Source organism: Lontra canadensis, unplaced genomic scaffold (assembly GCF_010015895.1).
Source record: "Lontra canadensis isolate GAN:19392208 unplaced genomic scaffold, GSC_riverotter_1.0 scaffold45, whole genome shotgun sequence".
NCBI lineage: Eukaryota > Metazoa > Chordata > Mammalia > Carnivora > Mustelidae > Lontra > Lontra canadensis.
In genome coordinates this window covers 601,926-616,978 of record NW_022631039.1, presented here as the reverse complement: position 1 = coordinate 616,978, position 15,053 = coordinate 601,926, and the positions used below count along the sequence as shown (strand labels likewise).

The 15,053-nt window shown below is 48.6% G+C and overlaps 1 protein-coding gene and 1 pseudogene across 1 annotated transcript in view; one reads left to right on the top strand and one right to left on the bottom strand.

Annotated features, from left to right (window-relative positions):
- Positions 1-1,425, bottom strand: part of CRCP (CGRP receptor component) — a 39,487-nt gene extending 38,062 nt beyond the window's left edge. Inside the window, exon 1 of the mRNA XM_032872359.1 lies at positions 1,341-1,425. Within this exon, the coding sequence (XP_032728250.1) occupies positions 1,341-1,348 (8 nt within the window). The 5' untranslated portion in view covers positions 1,349-1,425. The remainder of the gene's footprint in view (positions 1-1,340) is intronic.
- Positions 1,426-13,957: 12,532 nt separating this feature from the next.
- Positions 13,958-14,540, top strand: LOC116876254 (annotated as a pseudogene).
- The last annotated feature ends 513 nt before the right edge of the window (positions 14,541-15,053 follow it).

The following is a 15,053-nucleotide window of genomic DNA, read 5'->3' as shown; positions in this document are numbered from 1 at the left end:
TAGAAGCCAAGCAAGGGAGGAAGGGCAAACCAGGAAAGGAGACTGAGAAGTAATCCTTGACGTAGGGGGGAATGCAAACAGCATGTCACAAAGCCAGGAGTTTCTAGAGGTTTCTTGTTAAGGATAGTTGACACCCGAGTTTCTGCATCCCCTGCTGCTAAGAGATCAAGAAGGCTGAGGGCAGAAAATCAGCCTTGGAATTTGACAAGACGGAGGGCTCAGATAATCAACACAAAACCCGTTTCTTTAGACTGGTAAGGATGAAAGCCCAGCAGAATGATTGAGAATGAGGGGATCAAGGACACTTCCAAACAGTTTTGTTGTAAAGGGAAGCAAAATTGGAGCCATAAGCGCACATGAATGTGCGGACAAAGGATTTTTTAAGATGGATAAATTAAAGTGGGATTGCATAAGGAGAGGAACTGCTCTAGTAAAGAGAGAAAAATTGGTTAATAATAGCTTGGGCCAGAGTGATCTATCTGAATGTTTTCCAAGATGCAAACTACACCCCATTAAAGGACCACAAAATCTACTCAGTGGGCCAGCACCCTTCCTTGACGAAAGAGACAACATCAGAGCGTGCCACAGAGGAAAAGTACTGCTTCATGACGCTTTCATTTCAGTTACATATACACACTGTGTTTTTCTGAAATCGGCAAAACAGCATTATTTAGGACCGTTAAACAGGTGAAAGAACACAAAGGGAAACAGTAAACAACCCACGCCGGAGAGAGCACAGTGCGATCACGCCGGGTTAACGCGGGCCGCGGGAAGACCTACCGGCGGAGCAGCTGCGGGGACTTCCACCTGCCGAACAAGCAAGCAGCACACGCGCCTTGTGCTCCCGCGTTCTCGGTCCAGGCTCAAGCACTTCCCTCTCCCCAGAAGACGTGCCCAGCCCACTCGGGGAGCAGCTCCTCGGAGTCAGGGCTCCCCGCGGCCAGCCAAGCCCTAGCCCAGCACTTGGCCATCTCTTCGGCAGGTACTGCCACGGCCGACGCGGGGCTGTACAGCTTCTACGTCCCCGCTGGGACCGGGGCCGAGCTCCCCGCGGTGACCCACAACACACCCGGAAACGAGTGAGGGCGCGAGCAAGCACAGGAAAGGCCGCAGGTCAAGTGCCGCTGGGCTCCCGCGCGCCAGGCACTGGGTGGGAGCAGGGACGAAGGCTCCGAGGGGCGGAGCGAGGGCCCCTTTCCTCCCCGTGTCCCGCCCCAAGCCTTTCCGCAGGGCCCCGTACACCGTGCCGCCCCATGCCGCGTCCCTCGGCTGTCCTCGGCCCAGCAGGCGTCCGCTGCGGGCGTCTGCGCACGGCCGGGAACGCGCCCCCGACGACTTACACTTCCATGCCGATCCCGCGTCGTCGCTTGCGGACGCACAGCCTCCTGCCGAACCGCCTCCGCTGCCACCGTCCGCGTCGCTCACCCAGCCCCGAGGTGGGCGCGCCGCGCTGCACGCCGGGATCGCCGCGGGGTACGTCGGGACCGCCGCGCTGCACGCCGGGATCGTCGCGGGGTACGTCGGGACCGCAGCGCTGCACGCCGGGATCCTGGCGGACCCGGCGGGTACTTCCACGTGGTTAGCGGCTGGGCGCGGCGCCCCGGTTGGGTTTAGGGCGGTTGAACTCACGCAGGCGTACAGCGCTCGTGCTTGCGCGGTCGGCGTGACGTCAGAGTACTAAACCGCTAGTTTCCAGAGGGACGGTCGGGTTACCGGCCTCCGCGGCGTTAGGGTCGCACGGTCGGGGGGTGGTGACGGCGAGGGCAAGGCGGCCCGTCCCCCGACTTTGGTGTCGGGCGCGCGGCGGGCCCCGTTTCTGAGACCCGGTGACGTGGTCGCGCGCGCTCCGCTTCGCACGTGCGTCATCCTCGGAGGACGCGTCCCGAGACGAGGGAGAAGCAAGGCCGTCCCCGTCCCTGTTCCCGGGAGATCGGCTGTGCGCGGACCCAACCTTCCCGCGTCCCCGGGGTTTGCCGGAGGGAGGACCGGACGCGTGGAGCAGGGCGTGCGTCGTGTTTTGGGGGGGGGGGATCCTGCGGTCGCGCCGGGGGCACGCGCCAGCCCGGCTGCCGCTGGGGCTGCTGTTGCGGGGCTGACGCGTGCGGCGGGCTGGAGGAGGAGCCGCCCGGCCCTGCCCGCTGTGAGGTGGTGGTCGGGGACGGCGGGTGCCCGTCCCCTTCGCAGTTGTGCGGCGCGTCTGAACGTACTTCCCTGAAGACTTTACCTGTTTGTCTGCAGGGAAGCGACGGGCGGGGGGGAAGCTGGGCCTGCCCGGGCGCGGTCCCCGGAGCCCAGCGGAGGGCGGGCGCTGGAGCCGCGGAGCGACGCGGCGCCCCCGCGGAGGATTCACGGACGGGAAGCAGATGCCGAGACGCGGGCGGTACCAGTGTCTGGACGACAAGTCAGTGTCTCGTTCTCCTCTCGCGGCTGTGTCGGTTACGTCTGCCGGGCGCTTGCTGAGGGCGGCGTGAGCGCGGCTTGACAGTCAGCGGCGCGGGCTGCCGGCGGTGCCCGGGAGCGGCTGCGTTCACCTGCGGCACTTCCTCGGAGTGCTGACCGTGGGACGCGACCTGACCCCTCCTGACCGCAGCTCCCGGACGTAAACCGCGAGTCCGCCCTGCAGCCTTCGTGACGAGCCGGCGCGCGGTGATGCTCCGCAGACGTTACCGACCGTGGCGGCGCAGCGAGGACGCTCGGGCGGATCCTGTTGCTCCTCGGATCGTTCTGCGGAGGGAACCGGGCCGGACGTGCCGTGGTTACGATTGACCCGCGGCCAGTCATCCTGGGACTTGCCCAGGAGGGGTTCACACTCGGGCAGCTTGAGCAAGCATAGGGATGTATTACATTGTTAACTGTGACTGGTGATGGGTTAAAAAACGTGTCGTAGGAATGGGACACTGACCGAACGTGGATGACCCTCAGACACATGCCAAGTGAAAGAAGCCAGACACGGAGCACCACATCCCATATGACTCCATTCTGTGAAACCTCCCGACACGGAAGACCACGTCCCATATGACTCCATTCTATGAAACATCCAGGACAGGCAAGTCTACACAGACAGGGGTGAATTAGTGGTTGCTTAGGGATGGGAGAGGGACAGGGAAGGCAGCTGATGGACACAATTTATTTGGGGGCATATAAAAATGTTCTAAAATTAGATTGTAATGGTTGCCCATCCCTGGAAAATACCAAAAAATTCTGAATTATATACCTTAAATGAGAAAACTGTATATGGTCTCTGAATTATGTATCAATGAAGCTGTTATTTTTTTTTTAACTGGTGTCTGTGGGGATTAGATTGGAAGAGAAATGACATAAATTTTTAGCATTTAACTTTTCACATTCAGAATTTTAAAAATGTTTTTCAATGCACATGTTATTTTTAATTAAAAAAATATTTTAAAGACAACAAATTTGGGGATGCCTGGGTAGCTCAGTGCATTAAGCATCTGCCTTTTGCTCAGGTCTTGTTACCAGGGCCCTGGGATTGAGTCCCACACTGGGCTCCTTGCTCAGTGGGGAGCCTGCTTCTCCCTTTGCCTGCTGGCTCACTCTCTCACACACACAAATAAATAAAGTCTTAAAAAGAAAAAAAAAAAAACTAATTTGGGGCACCTGGGTGACTCAGTTGGTTGAACATTGACTCTTGCTTTTGGCTCAGGTCATGATCTCAGGGTCATGAGCTCAAACCCTGCATCCAGTTCTGTGCTCAGCATGGAGTCTGCTTGAGATTCTTCCCACCTCAGGCATGCATGTATGCGTGCTCTCGCTCTCTCTCTAAAATTAACAGTCTTTTTTAAAAACCCAAACAACTGGGCGCCTGGGTGGTTTAGTTGGTTACGTGACTGCCTTCAGCTCAGGTCATGATCCTGGAGTCCTGGAATCAAGTCCCACAGCGGGCTTCCTGCTCTGCAGGGAGTCTTTCTCCCTCTGACCTCTCTCCTCTCATGCTGGCCCGTGTGCACGCGTGCACGTTCTCTCTCTCTCTCTCTCTCTCATCCTTTCTCTCTCTCAAATAGATAAAGTCTTACAAAAAATAAAAACCTGAGCAACTAATTTACTTTTAAAAATCTGCAAATAAATAAAATGCTACCCTGGACCCAGATGGCCTAATTTGTGTAGAGGGTCTCCATCCCTCCTTTGAGGACAGCAGACCCCACAAAAAAATCACTAAAGATGTTCATTGTGTTAGTCACTCAGCAGACATGTAGTGATGGCCCATTTGGTGGTGATGGCACGCATGTGAGTAATATGCACGTCCTACCTGGCGGCTTCGTTGGAGAACCAGCTCTGGACGTCAACAGCTGCTGCACACGGTGTTTAGACGCAGTGAAGCAGAGGCGAGAATGACTAATGAGGTGGAGAGGCGTCCCAAAGCCAGGGCTGTTTGAGCTGGTTGTGGGGAGGAGCGCCCAAGGTCAAGGTTTCTGGGATGGGCTTCCACAGAAGAGAACCTAGTGCCTGTCTGGGGGCCCATGAAAAAGTAGCTAAGCTCCAGGTTCTCCAAAGGAGGCTACCCTTAGACTGGGGGCCATATGCAGACATCCTGCCCATCCCCTAAGGGTAGCCAAATAGTCAGGAGTGAGGCCCTTTCTCCCAAGGGAAGGCTCCCCAAAAGGACCCTGTGTAATGAGATAATCCAGCCAACAGAACTAGGCTAATCAATAGCTGAAACTCCTGCCTGACCTGCCCCTACTTAGGGCCTCCCTACAGCTTTCCTAACTTGAGGCTGCGTAAGGAGTCTTTGTTCTTTGCCACCCAAAGCATACAAACCTAGAGGATTGTTTGCCCCGCCCCAACATCTGTTTTCTTTTGTTTTCTTTTAACGCAGAGCTTATCTACTATGTACAAAGGCCCAGAGCAGGAGCAAACCGTATACGTCTTCCATGTAGAAATGTCCTTTTGAACACAGAGCTATTAGGTCTAGAGCTCAGAAGAACACTGGCAAAAACTTTCGAAGGTGTAAGTATAAACTGAAGCCTTTGAAGTGGTTAAGTCACCCAGGGAGAATCTAGAATATTGAGACTTACTTGGTGCTTACCATGTGCCAGGCAGTTGATCTCAGCTCTTCACAGGGATGTGCTTATCACATTGTCCCAAGATTCCAATGAGGACGTATCCAGGCACTGTGTTAGCATGGTCTCACATACTGCTCTCAGAGTTTGCAGACTTAAGCACCACGATCAGCCCATTTCACAGCAAAGTGAAGCTCAGAGAGGAGTTAACAAAGTATGAGAGCCAGGATGCTCTCTCTTCTCTGGCCAACTCCCAACATGCACATGCACCAGCATTAACCCAACCTTTCCTTTCAGTTCCAGGGCCCACCAACATCAGGGATGCCTCCCTGTTCTGCACTAGACCCTTGTGATGCACCAAAGTAGAAAATGTAGGGGAAACAAGCCAGGCAAGGCTTTCATTCTTCTGAAGAAGCTAAATCCTGTGCAGCACTCAGGGCTCTGCTGAAATGCCTGCTGTCCATTGTCTGAAAATCCTGGACCCTTGAGCTGGCAATGGGGATGGACACACAAGGTTTGTCTCTGGTCAAGGCCCTGACGGAAACGTCAGCAAAGTCGAGTAAGGCTGTGATCTCATTATTAGCATCCCAGGAGCAGGAATTGTAAACCCTTGGTGACCTCCAGTCATGGGCTGTGTTCCTGGGCACCCACAGGAATGAGGCTGTCAAGTGTGGTGGGTTGCAGATATGGGTTCTGTGGCCAGAGAGACTGGGTTAAATCCAGCACCCACCTTACTGAGTCGGTGTGTTTCAAGTGGCAAGCATGAAGAAAAACGAACTATTATCTTCCCATACATCCAAAGCAAGGAAATAAGATTTTGGGTGAAGAAAGTGTTAAGAATATGGTGACAGATGGATGTCATCTAGTTCTCCTCGTTGCAGGTACAAAGTCCATCTTCTTGGAAAAATCACGAAGCCTTTCATTACCCACCTTACCTAGGGACAGTTGACATGAGTTGAGCGAAAGGCTTCTAGTGAGTAAGAGAATGTTACATGACAGAGCAGAGAGTGGAGTGGGAGTAAGTGGTCAGCCCCATTCAGGGGCATTTTCCTGGAGTCTCTCCATATGGGAGGCAGAAAGACATCCCCAAAGATGTCCACACCAAAATTCTCCAGAACCCATGGACATGTTGCTATATATGCCCAAAGGGTCTTTCCAGATGTGACTAAGGTTATGGACCTTATGATGGCAAGATTACCCTGAATCATTTTAAAGGGCCCAATGTAAGCACATGGGACCTTCAAAGAGCAGAATCTTTCCCATCCGAGTTAGAGGGAGATGGAACTGGAGGAAGAGTCAGACAGATACAACTTTCCTGGTTTTGAAGATGGAGGAAGGGACCATGAGCCAAGGAATGTAGGTGGTCTCTAGAAACCAGAAAAGGCAAATAAATAGACTTTTCCATGGAGCCTCCAGAAAGGACTGCAGCCCCGACAACACCTTACTTTTAGCCTAGTGAGACTTGTGTAGGGCTTCTAACCTATAGAACTGTGAGCTAATAGAGGTGCCTGGGGGCTCGGTCAGCTGAGCTTCTGACTCCTGATTACAGCTCAGGTCATAATCTCGGGGCCTGGGATCAAGCCTTGCATCAGACCCCCTGCTCAGCAAGAAGTCTGCTTGTCTCCCTCTCCTTCTGCCCCTCCTCCTGCTCGTGCACTCACTCTCTCTCGCTCGCTCTCTCTGAAATAATAAAGAATCTTTAAAAAGAAAGCATTGTGAGATAATACATTTGTGGAAGTTGCGTGGGAGTTTATTACAGCAGCAATGGGAAATGAATACACCCCCATACAAACCCGTTCTTCCATCAGACTGTCCTCCTGTTAATTCACCGTCCACAGTGACTAAAGGCTGTTTCTCCAGTTCTGTCTCTACCTTTCCTGCAGGAGGCTGAGTACCCCCAAACGACTCCAAGATAGATCCGTGTGTCGCACAGTACTGTGTGTGTGCGCACGAGCCAGGGCAGGCAGGAGCACACGCACAACTCTGGGCCCCCACCCCCCCAGTGGCTGCCACTGACCTTGTGGCGGTGATGACCACAGAACAGAGTGCTATTGTTCCCAGGCCCTAAGGCCTGGCCTCCGACCTGACACCATTGCTGTAGATGCCCTAGGCTTCTTTGGTTTATTTTCATCCTCTGGCTGCTGGAGTCTGTGGGGCCAGGTTGGGGGGGGACATTCAGAACGTAAGGCATAGTTCCATGCTTTTCAGTCAAGCGGGAGCCTTCACTCTGCACTCTTGGGAGGGGGCTTCCCCTCCCACCACCCCAAGGCTCCTTGGTTTTAGTCCCAACCCCAGCCCAGGCAACCTAAGTCTGACTCCTGGGGCCTCTGAGCTTACAGAGTTCTCTGAAACTTGTAGAGTTCCCTGAAAAGTACTTAGAACACTGCCTAGCATTTAGTGAGCTCTGCATAAGAGCTTATAAACAAGTATCCTGCATATGTTCCATCTTTGGTCTGGTGTGGTTTGGATAGCACAGGGATTAAGAACATGGGTGTTAAGAGTCCAATGGCAGGCCTTGGTTTGATCCTGTCTGCCCCACCTACTAACTTTATGATGGTAGGCAAATCACTTAATCTTCTAAGTATCTAATCTTATAAATTTCCCTATCTGTGAAATAGAGATAATTCTGTTTACCTCAGAAGATTAAATGTGATGATAAACATGCAGTGTTTTAAAGTGTGTCTGCAAGTTGTTTGACACCCTTCCTGCACAGGATGGAGACTAATCCCCCCATCTTTTTTTTTTAAGATTTTATTTATTTATTTGACAGAGAGAGACACAGCATGAGCGGGAACACAAGCAGGGGGAGTGGAAGAGGGAGAAGCAGGGTCCCCGCTGAGCAGGGAGCCCAATGAGGGGTTCCATCCCAGGACCCTGGGACCATGACCTGAGCCCAAGGCAGATGCTTAACAACTGAGCCACCCATGCAGCAACACCCCCCGCCCCATTTTGAATATAGGCTGGACTTGTCACTCACTAGTAATGAACAGAAGGCAGTTGGAAGTGATGCCACGTGACTTCTGTGGCTGGGGCAAAAAGGCTATGCAACTCCCACCCGGCTCGCTCGCCCTCAGGACTTGGGTTTTAGAGCCCGGAGTCATCCAGGAACAGATGCAGCTGCCTTCAGACCGACAGGCTGGAAGCCCCACAGGGAGAAATCACACAGAGACCGTTGCAGGCCCCAAGCCATTTGACTCTTCCCAGCTCAGGCATCAGACCTGTGACTGATGAAACCTTTGAAATGACCTCAGCTCCAGCCAGTGTCTGCAATTCCATGAGAAACCCTTACCTAGAACCTTCTCGCTGAGCCCATTCACACTCCAGAATGATCAAAAGTAGTAACAATGATTGCAGTAGTTTCACAGTGTGGGGTGTTCTGTGACACAGTAACACGCAGCGGGTTTGCACATACAGCACCTCGCGCACGGGAAGCACGGAGTAAATACTAGTTCCAGTTCTTGTTACTCCCAACCAGCATCATCCTGACCCATAGGGATTCAGTTCAATAACTGGCAACTACCGTTTCTGGAGTACTTGTATGAACCAAGCACAGTCCATATATGGTTTCTTCTCCACTCAGTGCTCAGTGCGTGAGTATCATTGTCCCCTTTCTACTGAACCTCCAAAGGGTTAAATAATGACCCGAGGCTACACCCAAGGATTAACGTGGTTTAGATTCAGCCCCTGGCTCCTCTGACTCTCAGAGCCTGTCATAAAGCCAACTCCAGTATAGTAACTGTGCATACATATATAAAAATATATATATAAGTATGAAAAAATATATTATACATAAAATATATATTATATAACTTTATATATTTTATATTTATATTTTTATATTTTATTTATGTATACATTATGAATATATTTTATATTTATATTTCATATAATTGTATATATTATATTTATATATTTTATATAAATACAAAAACATATTATATAATGTATATATATATATATATATATTCCAATATAGTAACTGCCACTCGAGTCCTTCTCAGTGCTGCCAGTGGTGACTCTCGGCCCGGCTGGCCACGAACAGCGGTCTCCATGAAGATGTAAGAATGCCCCGCGGCATTTTTTCAGACTGGCTTCTGCACACTCAACCCCGGGTGTGGACGGCCAATCATGATTCAGCAAATGAGGAGCACAGCAGCTGATAGGCCCTAGATTCCTTGTCCAGCTTTTGTTTTCACCACAAGGACTGGAAAGACAGACAATTGCCATGTCAGATTTCGTGATGTTCCTATCGGCCGGTGGTTAACTTGATCCCTCAGGTAGTTAATTTCTGATGAATCAACCTCTTGGCATGCTCCCTAGACCAATGTCATTGCTGTCCCGCATATAACATGAGCTTTGTGGCCAGACTACTGGGGTTCCAATCCCAGGTCAGCCACTTCCTAGCTGGGTATTTTTGGACAAATCCCTTAATCCGTCCCAGACTCAGTATCCTCTTTGGTGGGATGGGAGGAATTACAGCACTGACCCCAAGGGGTGGTTGTGGAGATTTAAGGAGATAATCAATTTGTAAGGTGTTTAGCAAGAGCCTGGCATGCAGTCAGAGCTCAAGAAATAGTAGCTGTCATTGTTACTCTGTGTCCATTGCCTCATTTGTACATAGAAAACACCTCAGCCTACCTCTAAATTGTTTCTTTGACTACTTGCCTCAGGCAGGAGCCAGAACTTGGAACTTCCTAGGATGATGTTCAGGAGTTACGGGGAGGTAAGAGCCTCGCCCTTTCCTCGTTGTTTCCCCCCATCCTGGGAGTTCGGTTGTTGTCAATAATAGCAAAGACAACAATGCGCTGAGTGCCGATTCCGTAGCTGCCAGAGCCAGTCTTGAGAGTGTGTATGCATTATTAACTCAGATCTCACAACCAATCACACAGATGTGGTATTTTCACTCATTTATTCATACATTTTTTTTCATTTAACAAATAGTTATTGTGTTCCTCCGGTGATCTAGGTACTTGGAATGCATTAAAGAATAAGACAGAGAGAAATCCCTGCCCACATTCTAGTGTGCAGGGACAATTGTAAATAAGCAAAAGGTAACAGAAGTAGCAGGTCAGAGCAGTAAGTGCTGGGGAGAAAAAGAAAGGTCAGAAAGCAGAAAGAGAGGAGAAGTAAATTTCTCCTTTCAGTGAGGTCCTCCCTTTGTGAAAAGGTGATGTGGGCAGGGACAGGACGAAGGCGGGGCAGTGAGACAGGAGGAGGTGCGGGCCAACGTTCCAGACAAGGGGAGCAGCGAGAAGTCCAGCGTCCAAGGAGGCATAAAGGAACATGCCTGGATGCCCAAAGAACACAGGGAGCCAGTGTGACTGGAGTGAGAGTGACAGCAGAGTCATGGGAGAAGCTGGTAGCGAGGTATTAAGGAAGGAGGGAGCAGGGCAGGTCGCTGAGTTCTAGGCCACTGGCTCTCACTCTGAGTGAAATGCGGAGCCATGGGAGAGCTTCGAGCAGAGAAGTGGCAGAATCTAATTTAAACTCTCCATCCCCCTGCTCATGCTCCCTCTCTCTCTCAAATAAATCTATTAAAAAAAATAAACCTAAAAAAGTAAGATGGGCATTTGGGTATAGAAGTTTTCCCTCCACTTTATAGGAAGTGGCTGGGTTGGGATTTAACCCAAGATAAATCTGACCTATCTTCTGTGTCAAAGACCTACCACCAGTTTTTGGCTTCTGACCAAGACGGAGTCACTTGGACCTGATCTACCATCATGCATGAAACAACCAAAAAAAATTTTTTTTTAAAAGACAAAGTACATGAAACAAAGATTTTCAGTGAAGGGTGGTGACTTCTGAAGGACAGAAATAAAAGAAGTGAGCCCGGTAATAATCCAGCTTATTGTTTTGAGCAAGATCTCAGGCATGCTGCAGGGAGGCAGAACTGAGGCAGAGTCTGGCAGACTCCCTCAGTTGGAGAGCCAAGACGGAGGCATCCGGAGTTCATAAAACAGAGTAGCAGAGAGAAGAGAACCACGACGGGAGGGACTCTGAGGATCTACAGAGGGTCCTCCTCCAGCGGTCAGTGGATTTCCGAATCAATGCGTGCCTGTGAGGAAACGGAGTACTGGGGATAGAACAATCCAAAACGAGTAAAGGAAATAATGCCTGTTTCTGCCAGTCAGACTTGGAAAACTTGTAATTCATCAGGTGGAGTATTAAGGAAACTCTTCCCTCATTAATGGGAAGTGATTAGCTCTAGACCGAGCACTGGGCTTGGCTACGGACCTGCCTAACAAACAATGAAAGCAAAACCCCAAAGGATCAAACTGCTTCCAAGTAACCTAACTGCATCCCAGAGCAAAACCCAAGAAGACGTATAGCAATACAAAAATATCCAACAAGATCCAATGTCTAGCATCCAAAGACTGTGAGTGTATTAAGAAGCAAGAAAAAACGACCGATAATGAGTAGATTAACAAATCAGAGAAGGATATTAGAATAGTTATTATAACTGGGGACACCTGTGTGGCTCAGTCAGTTAAGCGTCTCCCTTTGGATCAGGTCATGATCCCAGCGTCCTGGGATCAAGTCCTGCATCAGGCTCCCTGCTCTACAGGAAGCCGGCTTCTCCCTCTGCCCTTTACCCGCTCGTGCTCTCTCTCAAATATATAAATAAAATCTTTGACAAAAAAATATTTTAAAACAGTTATTACAGCTGTATTCCATGTGCTCAGAAAGTTAAGTCGAGAACATGAATGGACATTTTTCCAAAGATGACATAGAAATGGCCAAGAAGCATTTGAAAAGATGTTCAACGTCACCAACCATAAGAGCAATGCAGATCAAAACCACAAGGACCTATTACCTCACACCCATGAAAACAACTACTACTAAAACAAACAAACAAACAAACAAAAAACCAGAAAATAACAAGTTTAGTGAGGATGTGGAGCAGTTGGAATCTTTTTGCGCACTTAGTGGAATTGTAAAATGGTACAACTAGAAAACAGTGTAGCAGTTCCTCAAAGAATTAAAAATAGAACTAACATATGATAGAGGTATCTCACTTCTGGGTATATATTCAAGAACTGAAGGTATCACACATGAAATCCTAGGGTCTTGAAATATTTGCACACCCATGTTCATAGCATCATAATTCACAATGCATTAATACAGGTGTATTAATCAAGGTTCTCAAAAAGAAAAAACCAGAACCAAATAGGATATATATATATATATATATATATATATATATGAAGATTTATTTATTATAGGCTGGGCGCCTGGGTGGCTCAGTGGATGGAGCATGTCACTCTTGAACTCAGGTTTGAGTTTGAGCCCCATGTTAACTGTAGAGATAACTTAAAAATAAAACTTAAAAAAAAAGATTCATTATAGTAATTGGGTCATGAAGATATGCAAGCTGGAGACAGGAAAGTCAGTGATATAATTGGGTCCAAGACCTGGGAACCAGGGGGCTGATGGTGTAAGTCCCAGTCTGAACCTGAGAGCCTGAGAACTGGGGATGCCAAGAGAAAATGGGTGTCTCAGCTCAGGCAGAGATAGAGCAAATTCACTCTTGTCCATCTTTTTGTTCTATTTGGGCATTTGACAGACTTTGTGGTGCCCACCCGCACTGGAAATGGTCATCAGCTTTACTTAGTTCACCAATTCAAATACAAATCTTTTCTGAAATCACCCTCACAGACACACCCAGAAATAATGTTTCATCAGCTATCTGGCCATCTCTTAGCTCTGTCAAGGTGACACAGAAAATTAACTATCATAGTGGAATAATATGCAGCCTTTAAAGGGAAGGAAATCCTGCCACATGATGACATGAACTTTGAGTGCATCATGCTAAGTGAAATAAGCCAGTCACAAAAGTTAAAATAATGGGGGCACCTGGGTGTCTCAGTCGTTAAGTGTCTGCCTTAGGCTCAGGTCTTGATCCCATGGTCCTGGGTACAAGCCCCACATCGGGCTCCCTGCTGGGTGGGAAGCCTGCTTCTCCCTCTCTCATCCCCCCTGCTTGTGTTCCCTCTCTCGTTGTGTCTCTCTCTGTCAAATAAATAAAATCTTTTTTAAAAAGTTAAAATAATGTATGATTCCACTTATATGAGATATAGAAAGCAGTCAAATTCATATATAGAGAAAATAAATGGTAGTTACTGGGGTTAGGGGCACTGGGCAAAGGGGAGTTGTTGTTCAGTGGGTATAGTTTCAGTTGTGCAAGATGAAAAAGTTGTGGAGACCCATCTCGCAACAGTGTTAATATTCTTAACACTACTGAACTGTACACTTAGAAATGGCAAGAAGGGGCGCTTGGGTGGCTCAGTGGGTCAGGCTTCTGCCTTCGGCTCGGGTCATGGTCTCTGGGTCCTGGGATCAAGCCCCACATTGGGCTCTCTGCTTGGTGGGGATCCTGCTTCCCCCTGCTTCCCCCACCTGCCTCTCTGCCTGCTTGTGATCTCTCTGTCAAATAGATAAATAAAATCTTTAAAAAAATAAAAAACATAAAAATGGCAAGATGATAAATTTTATGATACATGTTTTCTTTTTTTTTTTTTAAGATTTACTTATTTCTTTGACAGAGAGAGGGACAGTGAAAGAAGGAACACGAGCAGGGAGAATGGGGAGGGAGAAGCAGGTTTCCCACCAAGCAGGGAGCCTGGTGCTGGACTCTAACCCAGGACCCTGGGATCAAGACCTGAGCTGAAGGCAGACGCTTAACAACTGAGCCACCCAGGCATCCCTATGATACATGTTTTCTACCACAACAAAAAGTTAATATACAATAGCATTTCTGTATGATGTCAATAATAATTTAAAATACTATGAAACTGATAATAAAATTATCACCTCGTGCAAAAAAAAAAAAAAAAAGTTAAGGAAAGACATGAAAAATATAAAAAAGGCCCAAACTTCTAGAGTTGAAAACTAAAAGATTTGAGCTTTTTTTTCTTTTTCTTTTTTTTGCCCCACCTACCATGGGAATAAAGATCATTCTCCGCAATCAGACTGTCGGCATTCCAGAAAATGCAGACATCGCTGTGGAGGGTTACACTGTTATTGTGACGTCCCCCAGAAGAAACCTGAGGAGGACCCCAGCCGCATCGGTGTAGAACTCCGTTTCCTTGAAAGGCAGAGAAAGAGGCTCCAGGTTCACAGATGGTGGAGCCATATAAAGGAGCTGAGTACCGTCCGCACTATCTGTAGTCATGTACAGAACGTGGGCAAGAGTGTCACGCTGGGCTTCCAGTAGAAGATGAAGTCTCTGTGTGTTCACTTCCCCATCAATGTTGTGACTCAGAAGAACGGTTCTCTTGTTGAAATCTGAAATTTCTTGGGCAAACAAATACATCTGCTGGGTTCAGATGAGGCCAGGGGTTGCCTGTTCAGTATCACAGGCCCAGAGAGATGAGTTAATTCTTGAAGGAAATGACATTGAACTTGTACCAAATTCAGCTGCTTTGATTCAGGAAGCCACAAGAGTTAAAAATAAGGATATTGGAAAGTTCTTGGAGGGCATCCATTGCTGAAAAAGGAAAAGTCCAGCAGGCTAATGAGTAGGATCTAAGCTGTTCATCTACAGAAACAGCAAGATACCAGATGATTTTTCAGACTTCTTTGCAATATTTTAGAGATGCACTAACAGCTGTGTAGTTTTTTAAAAAAAGGTTTTATTTATTTATTTGACAGATCACAAGTAGGCAGAGAGGCAGGCGGCGGGGGGGGGGGCGGGGGGCGGGAGGAGTAGGCTCCCTGCTGAGCAGAGAGCCCAATGCGGGCTTGATCCCAGGACCCTGGGATCATGACCTGAAAGCAGAGGCTTTAACCCACTGAGCCACCTAGGCACCCCTAACAGCTGTGTGTTAAAAAAGAAAAGGCAAGAAAACGACAAGATTCGAGACACTGAATTGGATGGATAGCAGATTAGACATTATAGAGAAAAAGATTGGTGAATTAAAAGCATAAAAATAGGCACCGTCCTAAATGAAACACAGAAAGAAAAAGAATCAACAAGAATAAAAGCACATCAAGGAGCCGTGGGATACTTCAAGACCATGTACAAATAATTGGGGT